General features: G+C 44.5%; 1 protein-coding gene across 4 annotated transcripts in view; it reads right to left on the bottom strand.

Annotated features, from left to right (window-relative positions):
- CLSTN1 (calsyntenin 1) overlaps positions 1 to 8,600 on the bottom strand; it is a 34,764-nt gene extending 26,164 nt beyond the window's left edge. For all 4 annotated transcript variants that reach the window (XM_042883055.1, XM_042883057.1, XM_042883056.1 and 1 more), the window contains exon 1: positions 8,501 to 8,600. In XM_042883055.1, coding sequence (XP_042738989.1) covers positions 8,501 to 8,570 — 70 coding nt within the window. In that variant the 5' untranslated portion in view covers positions 8,571 to 8,600. The remainder of the gene's footprint in view (positions 1 to 8,500) is intronic.
- Between the last annotated feature and the right edge of the window lie 10,212 nt (positions 8,601 to 18,812).

Below are 18,812 nucleotides of genomic sequence, written 5' to 3'. Positions count from 1 at the left end.
AAACCTTCTTAACAGCGATGGGGAGCTGCTCTCAGCAGTGCCAAACATCACACCAGAAAAAGCCATATTCAGCAGCAGACAAGAAAAGACTGGCCAACAGGAGACACCAGGGGGCTGCTGAAACTCTGCTTCCCTCCAGCCTGGAAAACTTGGCATCTGGTTGGTGGATTATTCTTCAGAGAACAGGAACTAATAGTCAACACTTTGCATGGTTTCAGCACTTTTTTGAGTGTGTGTTTATTATTATTATTATTATTAAGAGAGCAGATAGAGATCAAAAGGAGAGCTGCAGGAACTCTGCTGAAGCTGTGGAGCTATGTCAGTGCAAGGAAACTACAGGAGAGGCTACAGAAAAGGGCAAGGCGTAATTACAGCACTTCCATATCTGTGCTGCAGAGGTGCAAAGCAGATGATCCGTGCCCCTCTGCTTTTGCAGGACTTGCACCTTAGTTTTCTTTAATCTAGCATACAATTAATGCAGATTGCAAACATCTGCATGGAACCATAACCTCAGGCCCATTTTGATATCTTAAAGGATGCCCTGAAATCTGATTAGCACCCAACCTGCTGTTTCACCTATTTAGCTTGAGGAGACAGTGAAGCTCCTCCCAAGCGCTGCCTATAGAAGCATTCTTCAGATCTGCACACAACAATCTGTAAAGCAATGGCCAGAGTGTGTTTAAGACAACAGGTCTTCCTCTGCTGTTAGCCTTCTTTATCAGCTTGTAAAACGTTTTTGTAGAATATCATGAAAGATATGAGACAAAATCTTACATTACCTACCAGGTCCTCAGCTCCTATGCAACAACCCATGAGAGAAAGCCTTTGTTATTAATTATCTTTACAAAACACTTGCTAAATACAGCACATAGAAACAGGGCATGTGGTTATCAACTACCCTTTCCTGACATCTGAATATATTCTTTTTGGTCTGGTTCTCTTCATGCTGAGTTCCCACATGCACCAGTTCTACCAGTTCTTTTTTGGGCAATGCGTATTTGTCACTTCATAAAACCTCTCAGGCTATCATGCACTCTTCTTGCTTACTGAATTAATACTATTTCCCCCCAGATCTAATTCTGGAAGGCTCTAGAAAACACTCACTTGGAGGCCAAAACCATGCCAGCATCAGCAGATGATGCAGCCATGCATAAGAAAAGCCTTGTTTTTTGTATGTTAGAACATCTAACATGTCATTACTGATATCATCCAGATTTTGGTCTTTATGAGATACAATACTTACAACCTCTAAAATAAGAGCCTATGCAATCACAATCAAGTCTGCATGACAGAAAGTACACTGCTGTGCAGTTCAGCCCTGCTGCCTCACCCTGCAGAATTACACAAGTGGACTGTCAAAGTGGCAGAGACACAATGCTAACCTAGACACCGCAGTGCATTCGAGATGCCTGTCATGCACTTACCCTGAGAAATTTAAAGAAAGAGAGATAAAAGGATGCTGAGATGATTAAACATAGACGCAGGGAACTCATACAGGAAACCATAACATTCTCTTGATCCACTTTCATCTGCCATCTTTTACTGGTTAGCAGCAACAAACTGATGGAGAGTAAAACCTCTTCATACACAACGATGCAGCAAGAGAGAATTCGCAATGAACTACTTTAACACAAAGAGTGTTTAATTACTGCCTTGTGGTTTTACTCAATATGGCAGCACTATCTTTATTGCCTCTACGCGCTCACACGGGCACGATTTCAAGATTCAGCACAGCACACATCCAGCTCAAAGTCAGCTCACCCAGAAGCACACTGCAGCACCCTCCAAGGAATGTGGTGTTCTAAAACAAACTTCTTCACATTCAAAGGGTCCAACACATCATTCTGCCCTGGGTGGGAAGGCACCCATGTCTGTTACAGTGTAAGTCTCTCACTGAAGCACACCTCCTCATCCAAACCTGTTCTAAAACAAAAGTGCTTTGCTCATACAGCTCTGGCAGTCAGAAACATGATGAGGATGCAGCTGTGTATTTCTGTTGTTGGCGTAGCTCTGGCTGTTATTACCTAGCTGAACATCTCATATGACTGAGTTCTCTTCTGCTCATCTTCACCTTCTCAAGACCTAGCATAAAAATACCAGCACAGATCTCTGTCAGAAAAAAAAAAAAAAAGCATCTCCATTCTAATGCTTCTAAACATAGATAATATATATTTTTTAAAGCCTTGACAAAACTTCTCCTAATTTAGCAAGCGATGATAAATCCCATTACGGTCGGATAGGGAGTTCTACAAAAGCTTAAAGTACCATAACCACATATGAACACAATTATGATGAGTATGCTAAGCATCTGCAAAGCCTAGTGAACCTTCAAACAGGCCCAGTTAAAAGCAAAGTCATGTCATTTTATTGTGCTGCAGACAATCAAATCATAAAGCTTAAACCCCTTTGTGTTTAGGAAGGCTAAAACGTCGCTGGATTTTAAAGCATAAAGCTTAAATCCCTCTGTGTTTATGAAGGCTAAACATCACAGGATTTTAAATCACACACTGAACTAATTGCTGAATATCCAGGAAAGGCCCCTTATCTGCACTTGTGATCTCCTGACTCCAGCACAACCACACAGTGTAAGAAATTCTCAAGCTAGCATTTGAAAGATGAGGCCAAGCTTATGAGTAATTCATTAATGCTTCTCTTGAAACAACTGCAGAATTGAAGCAAGAATGATTCTGATGTCAGTTGGCTTCAACAATGTTAAATGCTGGACTGACAACTACCCTCTCACTTTTTTTTTTTCCTCTGAAAACATTACAAACCTCCTGAAATCTGCAGAGAAAGTTGTCCATAGCCACACTGTTAACCTCAAACTGAAACACTCAGTCTGTTCCAAGCTTGACACTTAGTGCCCTGAGCTGTTAATCTCCTGCCATGTAAGTGGGATAAACTACGCTGCTTCCCTTGAAATACAATATTCACACTATTTGTGAGTGCCTCCATTGGAATCTGCTGTAAATCCCAACCAGCACTGAATGCAGTCAAGTGGAGGAAGCCTCCTGGCACATCACGGCAAGCTGCCTTCTACTTAGCGGTCAGTGACCAAATCTCTTTCAGAACAGACAGCCTACCTCCTTTTCCCCAGCAGCAAATTGAGCAGCACATCTCACGTTAGAGCTTTTATTGCTGCCAGACAAAGGCAGAACGTGCATCTGCAAAGTGAGCACGAGCAGCATGGCCAACTTAGACCTGAAGATAATTGCTGCTAAGCTAGAGGAGGAAAGAGAAGGAATACCATTCTTGAACCTGGTGTTTTTAATACCATTCACTCCAAGGGAATGCACTCGGTTTTTCATGATACCAAAGACACCAACTTCCACCAATATCAACTATCAACTAATATCAACAACTCCTGGCTGTTCTCAGAAAGGAGATGTTTCTTAAAGGAAGGATGCTCCTCCAACAGCTGGCTGATGCTACAGAACTCAATCCATCAGATCAATTAACAGCATTTTCTCCTGCTGCTTATAATTAACGAACGCAAATTTATGTGTTGATAAGACAATAGAGTTCAGAGCTAGCCTGGAAACTTCAGGCAAAAGCTCCAGTCTTAAAGTAACCAAATGAATTCAGTTCTACTATTTGAATGCAAACATATTCAATGTACTTCTCCAAGTCTCTTCGGAGGCCTTCAGTTATCTCCTTATAAGTGGTCAAAAGTTCATTTGACGTAAGTGGGATCTGGCATCTACGTAACTGCAGATTGAGAGGCACCTCAACCAAAAAGAACTGCAGCTGACAGTCCTTGTTTTTTCTACTGGATAATTATTTCAAGTATATGGTGCTGCTTAGGCATGCTGCATAACTTCAGAATCAGATCAAGATGATGTCAAAACAAATTTGTGTGAATTAACTGATAAAACACGTTTGAACAAACTCAGTAACAACTATTAGACAGCGACACCTACATCCGCTCTCATCATCTGGTGACAGTGGATAAACTTAAAACATTTGCTTTTAAAATCCAGCTCACTTCATGAAAATTCCAGAAGCGCATAAGAAGAGAAAGATATTCTGTCAATTCAGATGAATTGCCCTCAGTGAACTGAGTAAGCAGTCCTTGATTCCTGCCCTGAAGGGCTGACAAAAATCTTGATTACTGAGCATCTTCTGCACAACTGCCTGCCTCCTGGTGCAAGAGAATACAAGCATGCCTTTCAGAGACAATGAAACCTCCACAGGCCTTACCTTGAATATGTATCAGTCAGTACTGCTCTGATGAAACTGCAAGTAACATCAGTAAGAGAACAGGGTTGTATAGTAGGTAACCAGAGGAAAAAACAGCTCTGCCAGGGAGAAAAGGACGTAGAAAGGAAAACATACTTTCTCCACCCTGAAAGCAAAGTTTAAAGGGTGTAGCATGGTCTGATTGCGGTGTGTTCTGTTCCTGCCTAGTGTCACCAGCCTGCAATTCACAGCTGTGCCTCCATTTTCTATCAGAAAAGGATGAGGATTAACCTTGCATATAAACAACTTGAAATACATCAGTGATAATGAAAAGATTTCTTTCTTTAAGTAGGTCTTATCACAGCTAGAATTTTACCAAAACTCATCTCGCAGTCACATACAAACAATGGGATAAAACTGAACACGAGTGCAGCTAAACCACAAATCTACAGCATGGGTTTGAAAGACAAACTACAATTTCTGTTCCTGGGACATAAAAGCTGTAGGCTGTAACTGCGGGATGCACTGTGGTTGGGAAAGGGCAGGGATGGGCACTCACTGACATTAACCTCTAAGGTTCTCAGCTGAAGGAAAAGCAGGGGGTGGGAATTCATGCCACAATTCCAGATCTCTGTCTCAGCTCCTTACAAGGAGCCCTTGTGATTTATGCTCCGGGGGCTGAACTGTCACACATTGGGTGCATGAGGTAACTAACCTTTATAAATTATCAGCGCTTATGGCTGAAATCCACACAATTAACAATAATCCTTCAAGCACTACATTCATAACCAAGGGCTGTAAGAACAGAAAACATTAGCCTCTAACCATAACCATTACCTTAATGCCATGTTCTCTTAAATGTTGCCAGTTACAGTGCAGGAACAGAAAGCACTTTCTGTGGTCGTATTTTCCAACTTCACTCCTTGAAAGGTAATCTTATTTACCAATAATAAACATCACCTCAGTACAGCCTGCACTTCTGGCTCTACTTGTCCACTCCTTTTAGCAGCAACTTGTTTTCAATCTGAATACAAAGCGAGCGAGATGAGGCCTAATACTCCAAACAAAGGACAGAAGGACAGATCTTCCAAGGCACTGAGGCTTCCAATAATCCATTCTTAAGGCTCCTAAGGAGGTTTAGTTCCTATCGAAGCCAATGGGAGTCAAGCAGCATGAGTCAAAGGAACCAGGAGTGCAAAACAAGATGCAAGACCAAGGCTTCCCACTTACTGAACTCACTCGTGTTTCAAGATATCACTTCTGTCTTTGACAATAATGATAATGCAACAAGATGGATGCTCCTTAATATCACAAACAATATTTCATACAGACTTCTCTGAATACAACTTAATAGAATGAGAGATAAGGGTCAGAAAAACTACGTAAGTGCTTTTGTTCAGAAAAGTCAATGACTACTTAAGTTTTTTTCCTACCCTGCAAAACAGCTTCAGAGCTACGAGCCACCGAGCTATTAGATATTTACATCTCCACAGTACAAAGAGCTGTTTTAACCCAAATACCAGAATTCTAACAATCCTTTTGGGATGAGGTGACCACATTATGCTGTCCTGAGGCCTGGCCTGGGTTTAACGTCAGGCCTGCTAACTTCCATGAGAAACAGAAGTCCTGGAGCCTAGCTTCTGTCCTTCTCTAAACAGATAGATAGACAGATGGATCTTTCCAGTGATCTGAAAAAGGTGGTTTAAAGTCTACAAAAACATGGAGATCTCAAACCAAAGCCATAACTAAGAGTCTGGCCAGGTTTCTATTGATAAATTTTCCTGATAACTTGGCAGACAGCACAGCTTGCAGCCCAACGATCTGGGAGAAGACAACTGGCACACCAGCATTCCAAACACACAGTACATTACGCTAGCTCAGAACACCACATCTCCTCCATTCCAATTTCCATAGCAGAGTTATGTTTTATACATAATATGAGCAAAGAAACAGATGAATTTTCCTGCTCGTTACTTGATCCAAACAGATGATTATCTGCCATGCCCTTCTAAGAACCATGCATCACATGAAGGTTTAGCATCGGTTACTTCTGCCTCTTCTCAGTGTTTTTTTGACTTAGTAAAAGCTTAGGGGGGAAAAAAACCAACATCCTCCCCAGCTGTCTTTTCATTATGCTTTTCTGTATTCTTACCTTTCCCTCCCTCTAAAAGGGAGAAGGAAACCTCCCCACCAGCCCCACATTACACAGGCTGTTACCGTGCCAAAGAAACATCTGCAGTAAAGCAGCGGTAGCAACAATGTGGTTTGTGGTTTGGATTTAAGACTTTCATAGCACCAAGTAACTTCCTGAAAAAAAAAAAAAAAAAAGTCGTAACATAGCAAAGCTTCCTTGAGATACTGTTACTTTGATTAATAAATACTCTGCCTAAATGACCGTAAGGCAGATGGGGTCCAAGCAGCACAGAGGAATAATACTCAAACTGATCTCTAGCTATGGAAGAAGCAGACACATCAGAGACACTGCCTTCTCCTCTGCACAGCCACACCACGCCAATTCTTATTCAGTCCTGTTGATAAATTACTCCACTTTGATAGAAAATACCTCAATGTCCTGCTAACTACTGCTTCAAACTACACTGAAATATTTGGGTCTACCAGATCAATTACCAGATGAATTCAGCTGAATTAAACGTTTTGCATCAACTAGAAAGAAATATACTTTAAAATTGGTTCACATCGCTTAAAGCTCACACCTAACTTTTGTGCAAGATCACAATCCACCAAAAGCTGTTTCTGTTCCTTTCCTTTATCACAAAAGGAAATGGTTTTCATCACTTTGCTCTACCCACAGGAATACACAGGACTTGAGAATGAAACCCACCACTCTGATCCACTATTTCTACTCCATTTCTGCTCGTTACCAGGCTAAGCACAACTCTCTTTCTACCATGCAAAATAAATCTGAATTCTCTCATTTCCAAGGACTTTTAAGATTATAAATAGAGGGAGCTCTGCTTGAAGGAAATGGAACTGACAATACAGCACAAAACTGGAAGCTTACTACAAATGCTTCCAAACAAACATTTCTCCTAACAACAGGGAAACAAAAACAAGAAGCCCTAGCAGCTCTCCCTCACGTAAGTATTCTCCAGAGTTCCCTTGCCATTAGACAGAGCTTCACATAACACTTCTTACCAAAACATCACAGAATGAAGGCAATGGTGTGCACCGGGCCAAACCTGGGCTCATTGGGTAACTCAGGTTTGTGTGATGGAGTTTAACAATACAAGACACACAGAGCAGCCCTGGGTGAGCTGCAAAAGGGCCAATGCCCAGCACTGCTCCCTTAACTCATCCTTCACCTTTAGGTACATCGAGATTTCTTCGGAGCAGTTTTTGAGCTTGGTTTTTCAAATGGTGGCAAAGCCCATTAATGCAATGCCATGTTTCCACAACGGGGTGGTAATAAATAAAAAAATAAATAAATAACGACCTGTCTCTAAGAAGAGCGGCGAATAAATAGGCTGTACTTAAAAGAGATGTTGTGCGGGTTAATTATGGCCACATTTACACAGCTGGCAGCCTCCTTCATTACAGGAGCAGCTTCTCGATCCTCCGCGGGGAAACTGCAGCAAGATGCATCCCTAGCGACTTGTCTTTAACACCAAGAACTTCCCCTCCATCCACTTGCAAGCCATTTTAAAGCCAGCCACGCTCCTAATCTGCATTCAAACCAAACGCCGGCTCTCAGCTCCGCCACACGATCGGGCGGTCCCGGGATAACCTTCAGGTGCGCGAGCGGCGCGCAGCCCTGCAATGCGTATCTGCGGCTCCGCTTCGCCGCGCCGATCGATGGCCGCGAGGCCACCGCCAACGACCTCGGGCCGGCCGCTATCGCCCACCGCCGCGCAGCGTGCTTTACATAAGCCTCAAGGTTGGGCTCCGCGGAGGCTCAAGCCAGAACCCCGGCACGGCTTCAAACCGACGCCTTCCAAAAGCTCTGAGAGAGAGCGAGCGATGCTCGCAGCAAGGCACGACCCCGGCACGGGACGGGCGCGCCGCTTCACCTTCCCCGCAACAAGTGCCGATCTCAGCCCGGGGTGCTGCTGAGGCGGCGTTACGTAAGGGCCCGGCCCGCCAGCACCCAACGACCTCCGGGCTGCGGGCGCGCAGGTGAACCCCGCCGCCGCCCCTCCGTCACGGCGCCGCAGGTGCGGCCCCCCCCAGCGGGGCTCGTCCCACGCGAAGGGCGCGAAGGACACTGCGCTCCCCCCGCCTCCCTCAGCCCCGCAGCCCGCACCCTTCGCCCTCCCCTTCCCCGCGGTGCCGAGCAGCCTCGCCCGCCAGCGGCTCTGTTTACCTCGAGCGGCCGCGGCTCCTCCGCAGAGCAGCGCAGCCAGCAGCAGCAGGCGGCGGGCGGGGAGCGGCATGGCAGCGCGGAGAGGTGAGGGGCAGCGCGCAGCCCCGGCTGCGGGGAGGCTGCGGCGCCCCCGCTGGTCCGGGCTCCGCTCTGCGTGCGCCGGGCGGAGGGCTCCGCTCGGCCCCGAGGAGGAGGAGAAGGAGGAAGGGGAGGGAGGAGAAGCGCTGCGCTACCCCGCTCCGCTCGGCTTTTCTCTCCTCCCCTCCCCTCCCCTCCCGCCCGCCCTCGCTGCTGCGCGGCGCCCCGCGAGCGGCACCTAAAATGGCGGCCGCTCCCCCCCCCCCGCGCCGCGCGCCGTTACCAAGCGGAGGGAGCGAACCAACGGCGCGGGCGGGGGGCGCGGGAGAAGCCATGTGAGGGCGGGGGAGGGGCGGGAGGAGCCCCGCCGGGCGCGACGGGGACGCGGGCGCAGCTGCGGGGCGAGGGGCGCGGCGATGGGTTTTTTGCGCAGCTGAGGAGGCGGCTGGTTGTCCGCAGCCGAGCTGAGCACGGACTGTCGAGAAGAGCACCGCTGCGGCGAGAGTTAAAGCCCCGATGGAGCCACTTAAATATGCTGTTAGTGCTCTTCTTGCACCAAAATAAAATAATAATAAAAAAAAAAAGCTGAGGTTTCACTAACCCAAACCAGCGAGGGCAGCAGAGGAGCACGGAGCAACCTGCAGGCACCTGCTGGACCCAGTCCCCCACCCTGCTGGGATGCACAGCTACCACCAGCAGCAGCTCCACCTGAACGCTCCGCGCTGTGGGAAACCCTCCATGCCACACTTCTGCCAAGGGCTGCAAAGCTCTGACTGGGAAAATCTGCAAGTGCAACCAAAAAATACCAGTGAATAGGAATAAATCACATCAAACCTGTGCTGTAATAGAAAAACTCTTGGCGTTCCGGTCAAGGGTTGCAATTAGAAGGTGCTTAATGAGAAGAAGAAATGCCATAGTCAGAGTTTTGATGGACAAAATGCACCCAAGGCGTTTTATACTTAGATAGGGCTGCTCGTGTTTCGTACCTATTAGCCATTCCACTCCCACAGGGAAATAAAAATAAAATCCAGAACATTCAAGATCCCAGAGATGAGGTGTGTATTCTAAAGTACTGTAACTTCAATATCAAGACATTGTTTGCAGCAAGAGGTCAAACTGGCAAGATGATACTTTTGGATATTCCAGAGGCTGCTCTGCCCCCACCAAGGCTTTTCCATCCATAAACCAGCCAACCTTACGTAAATTTGCCAGCATGATGATGTGCAGAGAAGAGGAATTTCAAGAGAAATACGTCATGGTCCACTACAACAAATGGTGCTCCAGTTTCCATCCTGTGCTATGGAACCATTCCCTCACCAAGCAACCAAGCAGTCACGTTCGTTCCATTGACTGCATGCTGTAAGGCCACCTGCTCAGCAGCAGCTAAGACATTTTCTTTTTTTAAAGGTAAAGCCTCAGTCTAAACCCCCTTGGTTTCTCAGCCTAACATATGCTGGATGGCAGATCGTGTCAGAAGAAGCCTGTAGCCCATCTGTTGCCAGATAGCTGAGTCCTTACATTCTGCCAACGCAGCTTCAGCTGACAGCATGCTACATCATCTAATTTTCTTTTGTATGAAGAGTAGAAGGGCTGTCCAGCTCAGCACGACTCTCTCACTGACTTAATGCATGGAGAGCCACCCCATGAGTACGGATCTGCAAGGCGAGAGGTTAAGGTGATTGCCATTGGTGTAAGCATGATCTAAACAATCTTTTGCATAAGTATTCACTTTGAGTTAGGAGTATAATGGAGTTTGAATACCAATAAAAAGGTATCTGAAGAGGGCTTGGAAATCAGTGGCCAACTGGCATGCAGGTATATACAAACCCATAATCGAACACAATTTCTGCAAAAAAATACATTTTTACCTTTAAATTGCAGATCAGCCCAAGTTCATTCATCTTGGCAGGGAAAGAATTTGTCCCATAGTCCACTCAGTATAACACATTAACATAGGGAAGAACGCTCCACATTTAGAATCATAAAGGTTGGGAAAGATTACCAAGAGCATCCAGCACAACCCCAGCCCATCTCCATCCCCTCCATCCCTCAGCACCATGCAGTTACCCTTCTGAAAACCTCCAGGGACCTCTGACCACAGTGAGAAGGGACTTCGTTGTTACCATCCTGACTCATCTGAATGATTCCAAAGAAAAGAGGCATTGTTAAGACAAGAAATGCTGTGTCCAGGTTAAGCTTCATTTATCGCACAGTGACACTGTCAGCTCAGAGAAATTCATCAGCTGAATCAGTCATGACGAAACTGGGCAAATTCCAAGGCAGGAGAAGGCATTGATTGCATCTTCCTCTGAGCAAAACTCCTCCGAAGCAGCTGTGACTAAGGCACTGATTCAGTAAAGCCAACAGGCCATATTTTAAGCTCAGCTAGATGATTTTGCTTGGCTAGATGACTAACTGGTTTGAACTGGCACGTCAGTGGTTGAGGAACTGGTGATATGGGAGCACTCCATCCTCAGCAGAGAAGAGAAATTAAAAGCGATCCGTGTCACCACGGATGTTCCACTGGCACTTAATCCAGAAGCACAGCAAATAAAACATCCTCTCAATGCCTTTCATATTACAGAACTGGATTTAAATTGCCCAACGTGAAGCTATGCACCAGTCCTATTTGCTGTTAAACAGCCACTGTGCTGCTTGCCAGAGGTAGCTGCCTTTCACAAGCTGCCAGAGATTCTCACTTGCTCTGAAATGCCACATGCCATTATTTCAAAGAAACTCGCAGCACCAACTTCAGCACCTTCATTTTTACCACCTATCTCCCTCCTACTCTCCGACCTGCTTCTCGAGCTCAAAAAACACATTGATTTTGATTTTATTAGTAAGCAACAAAACTGGAACAAATGGCTCCTGGCAGAACATGCTTTCTGTTACAGCTGAAAAACTATCAGACTGATGCCCTTGAAATGCACAGTGTGACTAATGCCCAGCTTGCAAGGACCCAGGGGGACGCATATTTATTGCACTTTTCAGAATGGAGCTGAGCAGCCAGAAATGAAAAGATAAGGCGATAGGTAAAGATGAATGTGGTAGCCTGCTTGCTGCTCAAAGGAAGACAGTGCATGTTATACACAGGGAGGGATGTGAGGCACATTGAATGAAGTAACCAGCAAATCTGTGTCTGATTGTTACATCTCAGGCTCATAATTGATTTTGAATGCACTCAGAATGTGCGCTGTATCTAGATAGCAACTCTGGACCCTTGTTCCAAAGGAGAGCTGAGGGGAAAGGGTTCAGGCTTCAAATAGTCTGGAAGTGGGTTGAGAAAATGGTCTGGTCTTTATTTAAAGAGAATACAACTGGCCTTGGTTTTGATATTTGTCTCAGTCCATCAATTAATGTATGCATATTAGCTTACCTCCCAAATATGATTGCTTTTAAAGAGAAGTCAAACCCAGAACCCAGCTGCATCTCATCTACGGAGCATTTGCTTTATCACAGCTGCCCTGAAACCAGTGCTGAAAGGAGACCAATTGCCATAGAGACTATGCTGTAAAGTAATTAAGCTCATGATAGAGTTGCATGCACAGCCAAGCAAAATATTACATGAAGACAACAGAGCAGTTTCTGAGAAGCTGTATTTCAGCTCCACTCCAGGTTCCTCCACTCCCACCTACATCTTTTCTAGCCTTGCTATCCCTAAATACACAGAGTTGCAATCTTCTCAACATAAAGAGGCATTAAAGCATTTTTAAATTTGGTGGATGATAATTTCGTCTTTTTTAATGCTTTGGAACCTGAGTGTATGTATGAGAGGGGAAAGAATTAGGGGACTGGTTTTCCCTGCACTTGAGCGTTTCTAGAAGTGCTTTGATCATGTGTGAGAATTGATTTAGGCGATGCAAATGAAGGCCCTGGCAATCTGAAGCAGCAAATCTTCTCCCCTGACATTTCTGAACATTCAGAGAATTCTCAACAAGCCACTGAAGTATGGGTTTATCAGAGAGACAAAAAGAAAATGGAATAAGTGAAGAAGCACTGCTTCCTCAACAAAAGCACCGGCATTAGTAATCCTTCCACCTTGTTCATTACTTTTTTCCCATTCAGAATTACCTCCTCCTGCAAAATATGCTTCCAGAAGCATGGAAGCAATGAAGGAAAGATGCAAGTCTTTCTGCTGTAAGAGATAGGCTGCACATTCTGCAACAGAATGATAATATTTTGCAACTCATTAGCACCTACCATCCTAGGATCTCCAAGCATTTTACAAGCGTTAATTAATGCACTCTCATGAGGCTTCTGAGGAGCAGAAAGGCAGGTGCCTGTGATGACAGGTGCGTTGCAGCAGAGTAAGGCCATTTCTAGCTTTTCCATTTGCATTTTTAGGAAAGCAGAAAGGCTGTAACACCCTGAAACACCTTGAACCATGTGCACAAACATGACTTTAGATAAAAAAAAACAGACTTAGGGACCTCAGGAAAATTGAGGCGTAATAAAAAAAGGTCTGTCTTTCCATCTGGTACCACAATAGCTATCGTAAGCTGGAGGAGATGAATCAGAGTGGAGCCTGAATGAAATGGGACTGATTCCTTATAAGATTGATTTCCTTATTCCAAGGAGCACTGGGGCCTCCTAAATCCCCGAAATCACTGCAGCCTCCAAACAGCATTCAATCAATTATTTATAAAGCTCAGTAAGACACTGCTGAAGACAAAGAGGGAGAGAGTACAGCAAGAGAAACAGGCAGCAGAAAAGTGATTGTGCTAATCACCCACTAACACAATAGAAGAAGAATTAAAGTCAGGTATACTCCAGACAAGCCATTCCAGAATGCACGTCCATGGAAAACAAAGACTCCTGTGGCTCTGTGCTGCCATACTGTGCAAACCTGTTCTGAAGAGCAGCACAGCAAGCCTTGGCCATGTTAACAACTGCTTTAACTTCCTCATCTATGCATGGAACTGAACAAGTGACTTATGTTGTGTTAAAAAAAAAAACAACAACAAAAAAAGCAGCCTTGGGTTGCCTTTCAAGTTCTGTCCTAAGTTCTCCCACTGGGTCATGGACTGATCCTTTCCTTACATATTTATCTGAAAACATAATGGAGTCACATACAGCACATAAAATAATGGATAGACAAACTTACATCTGTAGAAATACTTCCAATGTTTGCACCAAATAGGGTGACAACGTTTAAAACATTCAGCATGCAATTTAATGTCATATTTAGGATCATGGTACTCATTGGACTTCTGGTCACACAATGACGTTTCCTCTTCTCTCTGCTTGCTTTGCTGTGAGGAAGAGCAGAGCCACGAGCATTAGCACTGCCATCCCTGAGAGCCATACAGGAATGTAAAGGCATTCTCTGAATTCATTACTGTGCCCCACAATATGATTCTGTCTTTGTGAGAGCAAGAAAATGGATGTTAATTTATTCCTCACTGCTAATTTGAAAAGGAGCACAAACACAAGAGTTCCATTGCAGAGACTTCTACCAAGGGTATAGTTTAGGTCCAATTATGTGCTATTAGTACATTTGCTCTTTGTTCCTTTGGCATATTAATTACATGTCTGGTATTTTGGTAATTAACACATTTATGCTCTTTATTTTCCCCTTCGGTTAGACAATATTCTTGCATTTTATTTAGATAAGTAATTTTATGTAGGTAAAAGGAGCCAAATTACTACATATTAGTGAAATCTAGCAATAGGTTTTTAAGAGAGCTTTACAGAGAAGGTTCAGCAGTGCTCTTCAGCAAGAAGAAAAGCAGATGCTCTCCTGTTGGGCTGCAGTCTCAAAGGCTTCTAAAGGGAAACCAAATTACAAGCCTCCAGTTGTACAAGCAGCACTATAATCACTGCTGCAGCAGCAGGGCTGTGCGGATGGGACCAGCACTTCCACACGCTGCTCTATCTGCAGTGTTATCATGGCCCACTGTTAGCAAGACCTCTCATCTCCCACTGACAGCCATTAAAATCAATGACATTTCAGAACAAGAGAGAAAAGTTAACACAAAGAGTCAGCCAAGATGGTTTACAATTTACAAATGAACACTCAGCAGGGAGGAAGCATTCAGGAACAAAAAATGCTTGCTTACCACCATAAGACAACAGAGTGAGTAGCTTCCTTTGACTCAATTAAATAGTTACAGGTGTGCTCCACAAACACCTACAAGAGATTTCTTTCCATTAAGACTAACTCCTTTCTGCATGTGCTTGTTTGGAGAAGGAGGAAAAGGATGATCAAAATATTCTGTATTCCTGCAACAGGCAGAAAATTAACAGCATGCTGTCTGGCACCATTCCTCCTCCCCAGGTCCCCCGGGTCCAGATCTCCAGTGCAGGAAGCAGAGGTGTCACCCAGCAGAATGAATGTCACCCATTCATTCCCAGAGACAGCAGCGGACATTCACTATTTACTGTTATCTGGGGCAAGTCTTACCGAAAAGGAAATCTGAGGATTGTTTATAATGGCAAAATGCCTCAAACCGTGCCTGCTTCCACTACTGTTTTTATTTCATCTTTTTTTTTCTTTTTTTTCTTTTTTTTTCCTCCCCCCCCCCCCCCGATTGTACATTGTACTGCATTGCCTTCAAGTCCCTTGGGGAAGAAGAGAAATAAAACCTCAGTAGGCAAGCATCAGTGTCGAAAAAGCTTGCTCTGCCTTTCCTGAAAACACCATCAGGAATACTTTTTATTTTGAAGGTTGACTGCTAGACCAAAATTATCCACAAGGGCTCTCTGAAGGACTGCCGTCATCATTATTTCCTATACAGACCAAAAAAGAACCCAGCACCACCAGAACCACCCCAAGGTGATCTCAGTACCCAACTGTACCAACCCCATTCAGACAGCTCTTGCTGTAGATATGCACAAAAGGAAGGTTTGAGAAGGGAGACAGGGCTGCTGTGCTGTTCCTTACAGTACCACTGACTGATTCTACCCACAGACAAGTCCTTTAATCTCCCTATGCCTCATTTATCCTCTCAATTTAATGCCAGTTGCCTATTCCACATGGATGTAGCAAGACTTCATTAACAAACGTTTGTAAAGTACTTTAAGATCCTAGGACAAAAGCCTCTCTAGAAATTCTGTGTGTTATTTTCATTAAGGCAGCATTTATCAACTCCCTGCCATTAAATGACTGTACATATCTCAAATGACCAGTCCCATTTCCAAAGCAATCTTGGGATGCACAAGAACTGATATTTTAAACATGCTACTCTGTACAAGTATTCAGAATTAAGAATATTATGCAAGATCGATGTTACTGAGGAGGTCTTCTGAGACAGAGTTCTAGTTGCCATCTTTTCCACATCACATTTGCTTTTTATAAACCCAAAAAAACAGCCAAAATGTGCCATTATTTGTCTTGCAGTTGGTTTCAAGCAAACTGTTGCCCGTAACATGAACTCCCCGTTGAAATTCATCTTATCTGGCAAGACCAGTCTATGGGTCTGAGTCTTCCAAAGTCCCAAAGCATTTCACACACTGATATATTAAAGGCTCACGAACCTCTGCAGGGCACTGTGAGTACCTTCGCTGTCTAGCTGCTGAAGAAAATGATTTATTAAGTTCCTGTGCATCACTCAGAAAAAGCAACTGGACTGCAATTAAGAATTGATATCCCAATTTCTGAGCTCATGTTTTAAGCCACATGAACGACCTCTGTTGCTTTAAAAAGTGCTTTTCAAAACTACCTGGTCCAGGAGGAAAACCTCCTCTTGCTTGCTACTTTTTTTTCTAAAATTCCAGTGCCCAAAGCATCTTCCCAGCAGCCTTGGCTGTTTACAGTCTCATCAGATAAGAGTGCAGCTAAATCCTTTATCCTTTCGCATATTTACTTTGATTCTGACACATACCAGTTGTGACCCTTCCTCGCAGTAAGCCCCTGCCCTCCTGGCCTTCACTCTAATTGCAGATTTGCTAATCACGTTTTGATCACCCACCCCTCTAATCACTAAGCACAGAGCCAGGCCCACTGTCAGCGAAGAAGAGCATAACACATAAACGCCATGCTTGTGTTGTCGTCCTTATGGAAGGGATCAGAGGATTAAGAGGAACAGTCAACCCTGATTAATGCTGCTGAGTGGGTGAGAGCTCTTTGCCAATGGCAGGGGCTGATTGCCTCCCCGTGGGGAGCTCCCAGGCAGACAGTCTCCCTGCAAGGACACGTCTGTCTGCTGGTTTTAATGCTCGCTGTGCTCTGCAACAGAAAGGAGGTTAAGCGCTGACCCTGTCTCTCTAAGTGGCAAACTGTCCTGGGGTGGAAAGGCTTTTTAAAGCAGTGGAATACTGTTCTGGGAACAACTGAAGATCAGCTCAGGTTTGTATCTATTACTGAGTCAGCCCTCCACCAGCAGGAAGACTTCACTGAATTCTGTTCAGTGGCTTTTCCACAGGCTGAATATGAATCACCAAGGCACTGCCTCACCTTAAAAGGGAGCCAGCAAGGAGCTGTATTGTTTTAGCAAAGCACAAAACAAACAGACATAGAGAGCTAAGAGCCAGCAGAGCCAACATCACTGCGGTCTGTACTCAGCACTAAGGTAAGGATGTCCCCCCACCCCCATCCAACCTAATAAACGTAAGTGAATCTGAATGATTTACGGTAATTACCCCATCCCAACATGCTCTGCTTTAATGTATCTGTCAGACTGTTAACTCCATGTTTTCCTCACATCAGTGGTAGAAAACTTTCCTAGAAAGCTCTGCTGTCCTGGTTACCTGTGCACTTCTGCAGAATCCATTTCTGCTGGACCCAACCCAGTCGGAAGGGCCATTCTTCCTATCACCTAGACCTCCATTCAGCAGTCATTCATTTCCATTCCACCTGTAGTTTTCCACATTTTAGGATTTTCCTTGTTTTCATTATGGACAATGAGCCTTCTTATCTTTTCCTCTTCTGGTTTAGCTACTATTCTGTACCAGTCAGAAGCTGAACAAGCAGAGCAGTGCATTGTATTCTGCCAAGGAAGCTGAGGGGGGGGGAGCTTTAAACCCCCTGCTGTGGGAAGCCACAGCAATACAGAGCTTTGCATTGCATTTTAACAACACAAGTTCTGCCAGGTTTACTGCCAGTTCTGTGATACATTACCCACCGAATGCAAGCAAAAAGCTTATGAGAGGAGACAGGCATATCATCCTGTCTGAAGCTCAGCTTACACAGGCACCTTCCTGCAGTGTGAGGAGCAGCCTCTGGGAATGGCTGGAGTCTGCACAGCATGAAAATGCAACTCAGGATAGGTCAAATATATATACTGACCTGGCTAAAAAGTGAGTGCCTGCTGTTCACCAATTTCAATAGGAGGTATATGATGGCAGCTACACTTCCAGAGGCTCTACAACAGCTGAAGAGTTCTCACAAGTTCTCTCATGAAGCAGCATGCATGGATCTACTCTTTCTGCCTGAGTAAACAGTAAAAATAAAAAAAAAGGAGGTAGCATCTTCTCTACTCACCAAAGCCATGATTTATGTACAAGATTATCAGATGGCATCCTAACCCTGATGGAGCAGCTCAGATTAGAGATTTGGGTCATTTTCTAAAATAATGTCACTAGTAACCAGTGAGACATCCCAGAGGGAAAAGATACTTGAGCAATGAAGGGAAAAGAAAAACGGAATATCTGTAGAATAGCTATTTTTTCAATGAAAGGCACACAAAGCCACACATCATACGCTAGATATGCACAAAAGAGCTCAGCATTAGAACATTTTCATACCCTTTTCCCTCAAGCATCTCTGCTCCCTTTGCTGCCCAACTCTCGTTCTGCCTGACAGCTCCTTAATCACAGTATCTCTTTCACATGCATAGGGTATTATTTAACCTGCAGCACAGAGGAAAATGCATGTATAACCTACTGTTTTTTTCCCTTTAATCTCTCTCTTTTTCCCCCTTGCTGCTCCCCTTCTCTTTTCAGTAGCTTGGAGCAAGAATGGTATTAACAATCTTCATAAAGATTAATTCAGGTCCAGACAGGAACCAAGTCTGCACTCTGTTGAGATAGGAGACTAAAGAAAGAAAACACATGATCTCTTTTTTCTACCCAGGTGGCAGAAAACATTATCCATCAGATCACAAAGGCAGCATAGCATCTCCTGCAAGAATGTCAGAACGTGTCATTTCATTTTAGAACATCCCTAAGTGATATCTATCTAATCGTACTTGCATTTGAGATAGCTTCGTGGCTTTGCTCTACAGCAACCAGACACAGTTGAATTTAATGCTCCCTCTGCCCAAGCTGAATTCAAGGTGTTGACTTTAAGCTGTAA

The sequence above is a fragment of the Lagopus leucura genome, unplaced genomic scaffold (genome assembly GCF_019238085.1).
Source record: "Lagopus leucura isolate 7727_CA_CO unplaced genomic scaffold, USGS_WTPT01 Super-Scaffold_100037, whole genome shotgun sequence".
In the NCBI taxonomy this organism is placed as follows: domain Eukaryota; kingdom Metazoa; phylum Chordata; class Aves; order Galliformes; family Phasianidae; genus Lagopus; species Lagopus leucura.
This window is presented reverse-complemented; position numbering and strand designations above follow the sequence as displayed.